The 14,721-nt window shown below is 42.8% G+C and overlaps 1 protein-coding gene across 1 annotated transcript; it reads right to left on the reverse strand.

Moving 5' to 3' along the window:
• Positions 1–1,560: 1,560 nt before the first annotated feature.
• On the reverse strand, positions 1,561–9,109 carry SLC35G1 (solute carrier family 35 member G1). The gene is given in 4 exon segments (XM_058029258.1): positions 1,561–4,534; positions 5,038–5,218; positions 8,838–9,073; positions 9,075–9,109. Coding segments are annotated over 4 exon segments (1,212 nt in total). The 3' UTR covers positions 1,561–3,774.
• Between the last annotated feature and the right edge of the window lie 5,612 nt (positions 9,110–14,721).

Genomic DNA, 14,721 nt, shown 5'->3' on the forward strand with positions numbered 1-14,721 from the left:
ACCTGTTTTCTCTACTAAGTGTAAACAAGATTGATTGAAATCACATGGACTAAAGATATTTTTTAATGTAAGCTTCCACATAATTTTTATTCTATACTGACAAAGTAGCATTCATATAATGTAATTTAAACTACTACCGTATTCTACTTCCTGAAATTTTTATACTGTCATCAAATTTAGGTTACTCCAGTTTTGCCCTCTCCAACACCCTTACTAAGAAGATATGTACTGGATCAGCTCCCAGGAGTAGCTCATCACATAACCACATAGGCATTGAGCCAAGAGGAGAGAGCAGGGCTAGCTGACAATCCAAGTTTGCATCAATCTGAACAGCTTTGGAACCACACCTTTATAAGTGGCAATTCAAACACATGCATATTACACATGAAGTGAAGCAGTAAAAAATGCAGTCTGTTTTCTTTCCCTCCCCTGAAAGCTGCTCTCAATGGCAGTGATGGTTAAGCAGCAGAAAAACAATCCCAGTTCAGTTTCAAGTATTAAGCAAAAAGGGTGCCAAACTGGAATTTTATTATTATGTGAGGCTTTTAAGAGATAATAAAGCAGTTTCCTGACCTTGTCAGCAGTAGCTGAGCTTCAGTGCTCAGGAAAAGCAGAGAACAGACAGCTGTAAGCAGGAACCAGTTCTACCACTCAAATGGAATCTTCTCATATCCACAAAAACATTCAGATTCAGGGTGCAGGTTTTACCTACAGAAACTTGGACAAAGACAGCTCCTCATATCCAGATACATAGATAAAGGTTTTTCTGTGAGGTAATGAAAAACACCTGGAGGACAAAATCATTGGTCCCAGCCAGCATGGCTCCATGAATGGCAAGTCTTGATTGTCATACCTCCTAGTCAATCTAGGAAAGCCAGTACACATAATCTTTCTGAACTTCAGCAGAGCTTTTGATACTGTCACAGCATCCTTCTGGACAAAATGTCCAGCACACAGCTGGATAACTGTGTTACACAATGGGTGAGCAACTGGCTCACGGGTCAGGCACAGAGAGTTACAGAGAATGGGGTGACATCAGGGGTCCAGTCTCTAATGGGCTCCAGACACAGCCCAGTTCTCTTCAACATCTTCATTAGTGACTTGGATGCAGGACTCCAAGGAATATCAGGGAATATCAATAACACTAAATTGAGAAGAGCTGTTGACTCCCCCAAATGCAGGGAGGCCCTACAGATACCTTGATAAATTAGAGGGCTGGGCAACCACCAAACATACAAAGTTTAACAAGGTCAAGTGACAGATTCTGCACCTGGGGTGGGGCAACAGACAGACTGGGGAATGAGAGGCTGGAGAGCAGCACCACAGAAAGGGATCTTGGAGGCCTGGTGGATGGCAAGGTGAGTGAGTAAGAGTCAGCAGTGCCCTGGTGGCCAGGAGGGCCAAGCGTGTCCTGGGGGGCACCGGGCACAGCACAGCACTGGGCACAGCACCAGGCACAGCACCAGGCACAGCACAGCACTGGGCACAGCACCAGGCACAACATGGCACCGGGCACAGCACAGCACTGGGCACAGCACTGGGCACAGCACAGCACCGGGCACAGCATGGCCAGCTGGGTGAGGGAGGGGACTGTCCCACTCTGCTCTGCATCTTGCACTGAGTGCTGGGGGCAGTTTTAGGTGCCATAAGGTAAAACAACATTAAGCTATTAGAGAGCTTAATGTAGGGCCATGAAGATGGTGAAGGGTCTGCAGGGGAAGATTTATGAGGAGTTGCTAAGGTCACTTGGTCTGTTCACCCTGGAGAAGAAGAAACTGAGGGGACACCTCACTGAGGTCTTCAGCATCCTCATAAGGGGAAGTGGAGGGGCAGGTGCTGATCTCTTTTCCCTGTAGTCAGTGACAGAACTCAAGTAAAGGCCCTGAAGCTGAGTCAGGGGAGGTTTAAGCTGGATATTAGGAAGAGGTTCCTCATCCAGAGGATATCTGGGGACTGGAACAAGGTCCCCAGGGAAGCAGTCACAGCACCAAGCCTATCTGATTTAAGGAACATTTGGATAATGCTCTCAGGCATGTGGTGTGACCCTTTGGGTGTCCTGTGCAGGGCCAGGAGTTGGACTCAATGATTCTGACAGGCCCTTTCTGACTCAGTATATTATGATGCTTTGACCCTAAAGTACTATTTGCTTTCCATGCCTTTGGGATTGAAGTCCCTGGATCTGCCCTGACAGGATGCAACGCTAACTGGCAAAGGAAAAGACATGTGACCAGACATCTATAAATCAAAAAAAAGTCCACCACATTTAGTGATTTAGAAAAAAACATCTATCAAATGTATAGAAGACAGCATTCTCTTTAGAAAAACATTAGACTGAGTAAGTAACTGAAAACCTCCTCAAGATACAAAGGACCAAATAAAGATTCCAATAAAAATTTTCTTTAAACTTTACTGAGATAAGACCCAAAAGTTTCAACCTGCGAAAATTCCACTTCCTAATACTAAACACTTAGTCCTCCTGAAATGTGAAAGACACCAAGATCAGTAATAAAACTATTTTTCTTTAGTATTTGTTGCATTCAAAATAAAGCCTACAAAAATGAGAAGATGTGCAAGAGAAGTGATAAATGCAGATTCAAAAGGGCCAGCATGAGAAGTGGGACTGAAGTTGCCCACTAGGACTGTCTGATGCAGTGTGGATGCCTGAATGTGATTTGTATGCATAGTGTCACCCTTCCACCAAGCTTTCCTCAAATATCTTCTGTAGAATCTCTGTATGACCTTGGCCAGCCTGCATTTTCTGTGAAACTGCAATTACATTGCACTCTTGTACATTCTTAGGAAACAGGCAAAAGCTTTAATGTAAATCCTTCTAAGTTTATGAAGGCAAAGGAGACTCAAACTTGGTCTCATAAAGAACTTTTGTATAGAAGGATCTGAAAAGAGTCATAAGCAGCATAAAATATAACCTATATTAAATACCTAAAATATATAATCTTTTGCATAGAATAAAGAAAAGTGCAGCTACAGCGCAGCAGTCCCTACCAGAAGAAAGGGCTAATTTATGTGTGGTATAGAATTAACTGTTGTCTCTCATCACTGAGACTACAGCAACTAAAGATATGTTTACAGGGAAAATCACTTGTGAAACAAATAGGTGATTAGGTTATTTCACTATGTCTGTGAAGTAAGTGCAAACACTTAAAATACTTTTTTTTAAAAAGCAAAGCTGATAGGTAATTTTCCCAAGTTAATTTTCTCTTGATATTACTTGGAAAAATGAAATTGCTTTTGTTTTTTTAGAATCCGAATTAAATCCACATTTGGCATCTCTTTGTGCAAAATAATAATTAGAAAGCTTATAGAAGTACAAGTTTTATCTATTCTATAAGAGCTGGTTGTTTAAGGATTATCAACTCTTAATTCTCTTCCAACTTTTGTACTGCAATCCCTGTGGTAATCAAGCACAGAATATTATTAAGTCTGGGAGACTTATTTCCACTGCTCTGAAAAATAGAGTCTAAGTGGAGAGCCAGGAACTTTAGGAAAATAAATATTGTACAATTCTGAAAGGAAGCAACATCTTTGAAGTATCTTTCTACTGCCCATATTAGCACGCCTAAATATAAGAAAGTATATACCTCATCAGTTGCTAAAACATCTTCGATTTTGGTTAAAAAAAAGTCAACTTATTTTACTGGATATAATTTGGTACTACAATTTGGTAAATGGGATATTTAAATAAATAAAAATAAATATTGTATTTATATTTCTTTCAAGATTGCTTGTTTCTGTAGTGAATTGGTGTCTGTATTGTCAGATTTCCCTCTGTTTAGCTTTTTTCACACTGTGTCTCCACTTACGAATGGCGGTTCCGGAACTACTGGCTACTACACAAAGGGCACCACCCACAGTCCACCAAGTTGGTATATGATTGAGAAAAAGAACTTGTAAAATAAAAGCAAACACCACATCCATTGTTCTCATTATTGACACAGGTCCAGCTTTCTCTATCTGTAATGCTTTTGTGAGAAATATCTGACCCCCCAACCCTAACAAGCCTATTAATATTAGAAAAACCCTATCTCTACCACAATGTGGTAAACGCCATTCATTCAAAACAAACAATGCTATAACACATCCAATTAATCCAATGACTGCATAATACCAAATTGACAAAAAATAATGCACAGACTTTCCCACCTTCCTTAGTATAACAATAGTTGAAGCTGCAGATAACGTGCTTGCAATCGCTGCTATAGTTCCTTTAAGGTGATCTGAGTAACTTCCTTCAATCCCTGTAACACGTGAGCCAAACAGAAATGGTGGTCTGGCAATAAGAATCACTCCAGTGACTGCAAAGAGAGTGAACAGAACATCCCAAAGGCTGTATTTCTCTTTGAGAAAGATCCATGCCAGCAATGATGTAAAAACAGGACTGGTAAAAGTTATAACAGTGGCATCAGCTAGTGGCATGACTTGGTAAGCATAGTAGAGAAGAACCATTGCAGTAGAGCCAAGGAATCCTCGGAAGAAAAGAAAAATTCTTTTACCTTTTGGTCCCAAAAACCCTGTTCTGAAAAACAGAAATGTTATATTAATGTCACTACCTTGCTTATTTCATGACTAACATCCAAACATATTTAAGTATGGTATATACCTTTCTAGTCAAAGGAGTTTAATACCCAAATATTCTTAACTGTCTGATCACAGACCAGCTTATTTCCATCATGACCCCCAATCACATTCAGAGTTCAGAACCTGTTCTTCTAGTGATTAATTTTTCACTTCCAAAATAACTCAACAGCATCCACAAACTATCTTCTGTTTTTTAAGATCACTCCTTTGTGGAAATCAAAGCATTTGATACAATAATCCTAGTAGAAGCCTCTACCATTCAGGGAGTCAAGGATTTTCAGTTTTCTGAATCATATTAAGAAACGAACAACTAATCTAAAATAATGCAGTTATGCAACTGACGTCCAAACTAAAATACCACTGCATTGCAATCATATTTGAGTGATAATTCTAGATCTAGTTTTAAGAAATAACTTGAAATTTAAACATTTTTACACTTACTTGTAGTATATTAAACCAGGAAGAACAAATGCCATTTGGAAAACACATCGAAATGCACTCACTTCCACTGAATGTACGTCTTCTATTTTTTTAAGAAGTAAAGAGGCCACTGAGAAAAGGAAGGCAGACAGTATGGTATAAAACAGACCAAGTCCTGGGCACGCAGCTTTCTTCTTTGCCCCTGCAACAGATAAAACTGCAGTTAATAAGGATCCATTAGAAGACTTTTCTGATCAGAGAGCTCTGTACACTGCAGTGTACAGAGATACATAACACTGCAGTTCTACACGAGAGAGCAGACTTTACTTCTTGTAGATATCAACTAGTACGGGTGATTTATATAGGGACTAGTCACAATTCTGCCCAGGAACCAACAAATGTAACTGACTACAAAACAGTCCATGGTCAGACTCTGAAACTATTATCTTGGGAATCAGCTTCTTAGTTAACTAAGGTTCCTAAGCAAAAGTTAATTTCCTTTCTCACAAATACACAATATAAAATCTCTTTACAGAAGTTCATTTTTATTATACCTCATGTTTATTTTGCAACTAAATCACCCTAAATTTGACCAAGACCGATAACATTTTTATCTCGCTGTAAGAATCCAAATATTTTCTTCAAATAGGCATCAAATACAGATTTTTAAGCAGAATAAATTTAAGTAACTAATGTTAGAACATCAAAGGCCTGGTATTTATCATAATTCCATGAAGACCTTAGTTTATGCTTATTTATCAGACTTCCCCTTCCTGAAAGTTTCCCAAGTCTAATGTTTCTATTCAAGTTTTGTCACTGCCTCAGGCTCTTTTCAACAACATACTCTTCCTCGTTCCACTCATTTTCTCCACTCTGATTAAAAAAAAAAAAAAAAAAAAAAAAGGCAAGCAAGGAGAGGGAGAACTGTGAGACAGACAGAGAACTGTGTTGAAGTCAGCAGCAGCAATCTCCAAAGAAATCAGCCTTTTTTGTTATTGCTTTGTTGCATAAAAGGAACAGTATTTCCACTGAACCTAGAGGTGAACACCAAGGAAAACAGAGCCCATCTAAAATTCTGAGTGGGATGTCACCTCACTATCTCTTTTTTCTCTACCTGCATAAAACACTGGGAGCTACCTTTTCTTCTGCAACTCCCTCTAAAGATAGGAGCAAGAACTCCATGTCCCAGAGGCAGTGTTTTGATAAAAGGGTGCCTCATCTCACATTAGTGTGGCAGCCGGTGAGCCTTATGGATCCTCCAAAACACCATCAGCTGGGTACTGCTGCGAGTTGCTTAGCAACTAAGTATGGTTTTGAGAGGTTTTTTTTTTTTTAAATTAACAAAACTTGTCACAAACCATTTTGATCTTCCTTGAGATCAGCACTCAAGGCTGAGAAAGTGCATCTTACTTACTGCCTAGAAGGAAGACTCCAGGCAGGAGTCCTAGGGACCCAGGCTTTACAACAGCAACCGCAAGTAGGCAAAAGGTTTACTTCTCAAGGAATCCTGCCACATTGCAGCTGAGAGTTACAGCTTCTACTTGAAATATTTCTGTTTAGCAACAGCCTCTTACATAAAACTGACTATAAAAACTACCACAAACCAACACTGGACCAGGACACCTACCAGCTATGAAACAAAGTGTTTAAAAAGTGTCCATGAACTACGTAATAGCTTAATCCACACAGCCACATAACAGAACTTCAAAATTAACAGTCACTAATATTGAAACAAGAGGAATCAGACTGGCTTATAACTGAAATGGGAAATCCAAACCCAGGCTGGCTTAGGGATGAACACAGCACAAACAGAACTATTAACTTATCTCAGGCATGATAGCTTCTCTGATTATTACAGAATGAAGCCAACCTAAATAAAGGAAGCGCTGAAATGGAAAACCAATCAAATTAAAGCAAAATATACTGAAAGGATCTTATATCCAAAACTAAACTCTGTATTGTAAGGAACAAACAAAAATCAGAAGGAACTAATTTCTGTAAGCTACCCAATAGACCAAGCCTATCAAAACCAGAATCTTTAGAATCTTGTAATACTAGAATTTAAACCATCAACACCTTGAATTGCCAAAGCATGAACTTAGTGCAATAAGAAAGTGTTTTATTTCCTTTTAAAAATAAAATGGTCTAAGTTCTTCCACCAAAAACAAGAACTGCAGTTCTGAAGAGTACTTATTTCAAAGTAAGTTTTAGAGAGGAGTTACATTAAGATAACATTCCCACCCCACAAAATATTAAGCCTCAAAATACCAGCCTAACACCATCAAAAAAGTCAAGCACTCATTTCAAAGAATGCAGCAGCTTGAAAATCAAAAGATTTCAAGCAGTACCCAAGTCCTCTTTTTTTGACTGGCTGCAGATTTAGTTTTCCAGTTTTATTTCCTGGCCATCTCCACACATAATACTTTCAAACAATCTTCCACTTCTGTTTTAAGTCATAGGTAAATGCCCCCCACTGTGACCTGTTTTAGATGTAAATTCTAATTGAGTTTTTAATGCTGTACTTTGTTGCAAACAGTTTTACACTTGCAAAATGCATGCAATGAAAAAAAATCACACTTCTCACATACAAGAATCTCAAGAATAGCAGGAGAGGCAGAAGAGTACTGGCTTTGGGAAAGATAGTCAGTGAGAAGATGATTGTCTTAGACCTTCAGGAAAGGCAGAAGATTCCCCAAGTTATAAAAAGTAGAAGAGCTCTCTTTGACTTGTGTAAAGTGCCAGGAGCACAACAGCCTGCATTGGAACTAATCATGGTCATGCAGACAAGATCTAGGGGTGATTCATAGTCTTCAGTCATCACCTCAGTCAACAATTTTATGAGGCAGACAACCCAAAACCGAAGTACTCTTTCTGGCTAATTAATCAAAGTTTCTCAGGATTTCAAACACTGGGTTTTTTCCCCCCAAGCTTTGCTTTGTAAGTGACACTAATGTGAATTTCACTGATGAAGGACTCTGGCCTCTCCACAGCTCACCAACAAATCTATTTTCTGCTGGAAAGTCAATTACAGTCATTTTAATGACAAACACATTTTCAGTGAAGTTGTTTTAAAAAAAGTACTCCAGATAACTTCAGAAATTATTTTAAGGTGGCATTTATGTTTTAAGACAACTCCACTTTAAACCTACATGTTACATATTTCCCAACACGTTTGTGGCTTTATCAATTTGTGGCTTTATCAGGAAGTCACAGTCCCAAGTACGTGGACCACCTAAAGCGCGCTCTCAAATGCATTTATAGTGTCAGAAGTTCACACAGGCAGAAGGCACCTCTATTTATCCAAACCGGTCAAGTCTTTAAAACTTTAAAAACAGGAAGTACTGTTTTCCCGAGGAATAACTGCTCCCGAGGCGACAGAGCCGCCCGGCCCTGGGGGTGAGCGGTGCCGCCGCTGTGCCCGCTCCCGGGGCGGGGGGCACCGGGCACCCGGCCGAGCCGCGCCAGGCACACAGGCACAGGGAGTTGATTCCCTCACCGGGGCCAGCTTGTCCGCTCAAGAGGACGGGAGGACGAGGGCGAGGCCGAACCCGCTCGCAGGTGACCCGCGGGCACCAGGTGCGAGCTGCCGCCGCCGGGGACGGCTCGGAAGCGGCGAAGCGGCTCCTGCCGCCGGCGGGGCGGGCACCGATGCCGGGCGCCCTCTGCAGCCGCCCGAGGCCGCTCCCCGCCCCGCCGCCACGTGCGGACGGCCCGATGCCCTCGGGCCGCCTCTTCATCCCCCGTGGCCCGGCAATGTCACCCCGAGAGAGGGCAGCCCTGCCGGGACGACGCTGCCCCCCTGCCCGACTCTCTCTCCTCACCAGGTGCCTCGCAGCAGAACGGCCAGGACATGCCCGAGCAGCAGCCACAAGCGCGGCGCTCCTCGGCACCCGCCGCCTCGACGCCGGGCGCCGGGCACGGCTGCACCGCACCCGGCCCGTCCTCCCGGCCCGGCGGCACCTCCGGCTCCTGCCCGCCCGCTGCCGGAGCAGCGTCGCCCTCTCCGCCCTGACACAGCACCATGAGGACGCGGAGCTGCCGCGATGCTCCCGGCGGCTCCTCGGCTGCCGGCGACACCTGCCCTCCTGCGCATGCGGTGCGGCCGCCCAGCGCCGCCCGCCGCCTTCCCCCCGCCCGCCCGTAGCGCCGAGCACCCGCGGGGGAGGCTGCACCGGGTCCCGGCTCCGCCACCCCCCGCCAGGCCCCGCCTGGAATCGCCCGGGCGGCCCGGCCCTCCCGCGGCCGGTACCTGCCTGCGAGCCGGGCGGCGGCGGAGCAGGGGGCAGCGCCCCGCCGCTTCCTTCCTGGCGTCCCCCGGAGAGACACCCGGCGAGGGCAGCGGGAGCGGTGCCGGGGAGCAGCGAGGCCGTGGTGCCTCGGGAGGGGGAGCTCTGACCTCGCCGGAGAGCGGAGGGGGCCGCGCAGGCCGCGGCTGTTTGCGAGCAGAAGAGATAAAACACTGGGGAAAGGTGACGCGAAGTTATTTTGGGGGCGTCGTTGCGTCATTTGCGCGCCCAAAGTGAAAGCAGCGCTGTGTGTGCCCGCGGCACTGACCCCTCAGCTCAGCTCAGCTCAGCCTGGCCGGGCCCATCGCCCGGACACTGCACCCACATAGTGCACCCACATAGTGCCCCGAGATACTGCACCCACAAAGTGCACCCACATACTGCCCCGAGATACTGCACCCACATAGTGCACCCACATACTGCCCCGAGATAGTGCAGCGGCCGCAGCCTCGCCTGGCCCGGCTGTCACCGTGGGACCTCCCTGGACCCGCTCCGCGCCCCGTGGAAGAGCCGGGATGGCCCCGGTGCCCCCGTCAGTGCTGCCGAGTCAATGAGCAGGGACAGCGCATCGCTCCCTGCCAGAGCTGCTGCCTGCTCCGGGTGAAAATGAAGATGCGAACCTGCTGGGCAGTTCAGTCAGGATTGTTAGTGAGGTACAGAAATGTAGCCACCTCCTTGGATATTTTCCCTAAGAAAGCAATGCTGCCGGTGCCTTTGGGCAGGGGAATCGGAAAGGGTAGAGAGAAAAACAGGAGTAGTCCTTTTTCCTCACCCATAAAAAAGTGCAGAGTAAAAGAAGCAGAATAAATTTAAAATGCTATTTTTTCCCCTTTCGAGCAAGTTGAACTGTTATCAATAATTAAAATGGGAGGAATTTCTATTAAAAGGAAAGATTTATGCTCACATTAATCTCTTAGCTGCATAAATTAATCCCTGTTTATTTCTTTATTCTTAACAAAGGGAAATGTAATCTACAGCTTTAGCAAAATGAATGCCAAATGGTAGATAAAAGCTATTTCCTACAAACGATTTTAGGTTTTCCCTCAAGCTACCTCATAAAAGCTATTTCAAGCTTTTGGTGTCTCTAATTTAGCACATTTTATAGTCCATGCTAACCCACCAGAGGCTGTAAGTATTTCATTATCTTGAGCCAGCAGTTGATTAATATGACCAGAATTGTTTCACAAATTGTTCTTAACTAAAAATTAGATGTGCTATATCAATTATTAAAATAAGAGAAATCAATTAATAAGGTTGTGTTGAAATCAGAATTATTTCTAAATATTTACATTATCTGAACTTCTGTTGCTATAAACCAAGAAAATAATTAAATATATGCTGCAGTATTTATGAACAACTTGTGTTACATTTCCTATCAACATAGCTCTCTACAAAGTCTATACTGAAAGCTTTAATATTTTCTCTGGAGACACAAATTTTCCCAAATTTCTCTTAATTAAGAAGTTACTTTTTCTTAATGCACTTATCTATTAATCGGAGTTTAATTTAGAGAGAAAGGTGCAAATAAGCCTAGCAGCCTGCTGCTTTCTGAAGAAACTTACACTTCCTTGCACTCCAAGGCAGCTTTCACAGGCCGCTGTTCCGTGAATCACCAACACAAAGTTAGAGCTGTCCTTCCCCAGATGAGTTTTGGTGGAAGAGCAGTGGGGATTCTCTCTCAGCAGCCATCCCAGGCTGCTGATCCCACAGGTGTCTCAGGGGAACACCTGGCCCATCCCCTGGGCCCTGGGGGTGCAGCAGAACACACTCACCCCAATTTTTGTGGCTGGCTGCACAGTCGCTGGGTGAGGTGCCTTTGGAGTCAGTAACAGCAGGAGCAGCTGGCTAGCTCATCTTCAGTGAACAAAACCAGAGCCTAAACATGGTCCACAGTACAGACACAGAACAAATTTTAATGAGTTCTTACAATTTCTGGCTATTTCTTAAAATGTGTAGATTATATATTTATTTTATAATAGTAAATTTTTTTAAAGTGGCAAGTGCTGAGCTGTTGAGAGTTTCAAAGAGACTGCAACAACCCCCTCCGTACCCCTCCGTGTCTGGTTTTGAAAGGGAACATCTGAGGGCAGTGTTTGTTTGCGCCAAGATACATGAAGTGTTCTGTTTGCTCCTGGTCAAACTGCCAGGTTTGTCTCAGCTTGAGAGCTTCCAAGTTCTCCTTGTAAAGTACAACCCTCTTCTCTGAACAAGGAAACAGAGCAGTTGCAGCTGCCCAAACTAAGCAGCAGGCAAATGTAATTTGCAGGCATGCTGCCCTAGATTGGAAAATTAAGTACCTGCATAAATGTGCAGGTCAATGTCTAATGCAGCTTTTTCAAGTACAGATTAAGTCTCATCTCTGTGATACTGTGCCCAGAACTGGCTGTTCCTTTCTCCAGCACATCACCTATAATGTCTTTGCTGAGTGCAAACTCCATAAGAAAAGACTTTAGTAAGCATGGGCAATTTGATCATTGAAATGTAACTGCAGCACCAGCTAGAAATGCATTTATTTGGTTTCCATAAGTGCAGAAAGCGAGCCAGCTCCTGCAGTCACCACTCTCCACACATAGAGCTTTCAGAGGCTGCTCTTTCCAAAGGAAGAATATTGTCATCTAGAATTCAGGCACAGGTTTTGTCACTGTAAATGCCAGGAACAATCCAGTATTTCCCTGCAGGTTGAGGTACAGGCCTGACAGGTACTGAAAGTCCTGTAATGAGTCGCTGGTCTGTGTGCCTCATAAGGGACCCTTTGGTTTCCATCTCCCCCCCTGCAAATGCTGTTTCTGACTCCTCAGAGTGGCTTTCCAGAAACACTAACAAGCACAAATGACAAAGCAATTAAGTAAGTTTTGTGGAGAACCGTGGGACTTTTCTAAGAGATTATAAGAACTTTATCCATTATCACAAAACTTCTTTTATCCACTGCTGATATATTCTAATAAGCTTTTTGGAACACTGCTGCTCTTGGAGGTTTAGTGAGAACTAAATAATATAAACTGAGGGCTGAGGTGGCCCTTACTCACCTCTCCTGAGGGCAGCACTAAGAGCTCTGCAGAGCTCCAGCAGGAAAGGCATCTAGATTCCTGGTATGTGGAACACCCTGGCGACATCTATCCCAGTTTCATTCGAGCATAGCTGTGTCAGCACTGTTAGGTACTGCTTAAGCTATAAAAGTAGTAGATTTAAATCAAAACAGTAGTCCATATCAATGACACTTATTCTGTAAAAATGCCAATTCTGTAAAACCAGTTTTTTAAAGTTGTTGGGCAAAATTTCATCCAAAAAAATACAGACTAATGTGAAGTAACAAAATAAATAATAAACTTGCATGATTTCCTTTCCTTCTGAAAAGATTTAACAAAAATCCAGATAAGAATTACTTTCTCAGCTTCTGAAATGGATCCAACTCTTAAGTGCATTGTAATAACCATTTACCTCTGCACCTGAGTGCCATAAAACAGATGATTATTGCAGCACCAAGGATTTTCATTGTCCTGGTCATTCATTCAAACTTCTGTCCAACCCAGAGCTGTTTGGGAATCAGAATAGCTGAGGCTGATGGCACATCTGGTGCCCTGAGAGGTCATCTGCTCCACCCTCCCCTGTTCGAAGTGGGGTCAGCTAGAGTTCAAGATTCTCTCTCTGTTGGGACTTTGAATATCTCCAAGGATGGAGACTGCACCACCTCCCTGGGCAACATGCTCCTGTGTTCAAACACATTAAAAAAAAAAACTTTAAAACAAAAGTTATGTTTAAGATGAATGAAAACTTGTAGTCTTTCAGCACAGAAAATGTGGTCCATATGAGCTCCTGCCTCCCCATCAAAATTCCAGTCTGTCTTAGTGGGTTTCATGTCCTCCTCAGGTGTTAGAAGAGACCTGTACTTTTCAGCTTCCCTGTTAAGGTGGATGGTGAATGAGCCCAGGTTTTGCCATCACCACTAATTGCTTCTGCATGTGTATATAGGACTGTTGTACAAACATTTTAATCTTGTGTCACAGTATGTTCCAAGTATCACAGTTTTCTTCTTCCTGAGCTGGTGGTTGTAATGAATAGTATTATAAAACAGGAGATGGGGTGGAACACTGAAATAATAGGGAATCCTGCAGTTATGGTCAATATAAGGGAGATACCCTGAGGCTCTTTTTAACTGCATTTTCCAGATTGCACTACTAGCAGTTGCTCCTCAGGAAACTGAAAGTATTGAAATAGGTAAATTCAGTAGAAGTAGGAAGTAAAAAAAGTTCTGGGGTCTCCAGAATGGAAGAATTTATTTTCTTTACTTCTGAAGAATTGAAAAATAATGGATAAGCAGGACAATATTAGAATTCTGCTTCTATACTTGTTAGGGTGCTTTCAATCCAGTATTAAAGGTATACTGCTTAGCTGACTTTGGTCACATAAAGGTCATGCTTCTGTCCTCAGATGGCTTAAATGCACTGCTTGCTAAGCAATCAAGTCTCTATAGCTAGTATTCCTGGAAGGATAAATTAAAAATAATTTCTACGTACTCTGAAGACCACAGTGTTTTCATTCTTGTATTTCACATGAATGTCTGCAGAGCTTATGCAAATTTAGATGGTGATCTTTAAAAAGTTATGCAATTTTTAAATTCTCTTTAAGCACATGGAAAAGGCTGTTATTCCAATACATCTTGGACAAAAACATATTTTCTTTTACTCACCTAATGAAATTCTGTATGATTCTTCCTTTTTCTATCATTTTATTTCCACCAAAGAAAACAAACATCTAAGCAAACCAATAGAGTGAACTGTAGTTCACTCACTCTTGGGAAAGAACTCGCTGTTGGAAAAGAAAACGAACAGCAGTGCACTGGTTTGTGGATCATTTGTATTTGCCACAGGCCAAAACTGTAATAAGTTTTGTAAGCACTGTGGTGATGGGTGGCATTCAGGCCTTGGCCTGCTACTCTGAGGAAGCAGCAGCACTTGCTGTTGTACTGCAGTGAAGTTTCATAGATTGTTACAAGTATATCATGCTATTCTCAGTGAAAGGAGTTTTTAACAATAAATGTGTACTTACACAGCCTGTGTGCCTCTCTCTCAGGTGTAACTCCTCCATGTCAGGTATGTTCTTAGTTTATGCAGTGATACAGTGCAGGTAATGAACAGAATTCCTAATGTTTCAAACTGGCAGTGCTTGATAAAACATGTACAAGGTTATTATTTCTACTTCTTTAGGAGAATCTATATTTTCAATATAAACTTGGCAAGGCAACCAGTGTGAAAGTCTGAATTTAGAAAAGTCTCCTTTCTGGCAAAAGAATTGTGGGTGGGGTTTTATTCAGGCATATTGTCTCATTTCGTGGATTGGAGGTATCTGAGTACTCACTATACATAAAAAACTTCCAGGACAGGGATTCTTACAATTCCAGTTGTTTATTGGAGCCATTTAT

This window comes from Melospiza georgiana, chromosome 8, assembly GCF_028018845.1.
Source record: "Melospiza georgiana isolate bMelGeo1 chromosome 8, bMelGeo1.pri, whole genome shotgun sequence".
Lineage (NCBI taxonomy): Eukaryota > Metazoa > Chordata > Aves > Passeriformes > Passerellidae > Melospiza > Melospiza georgiana.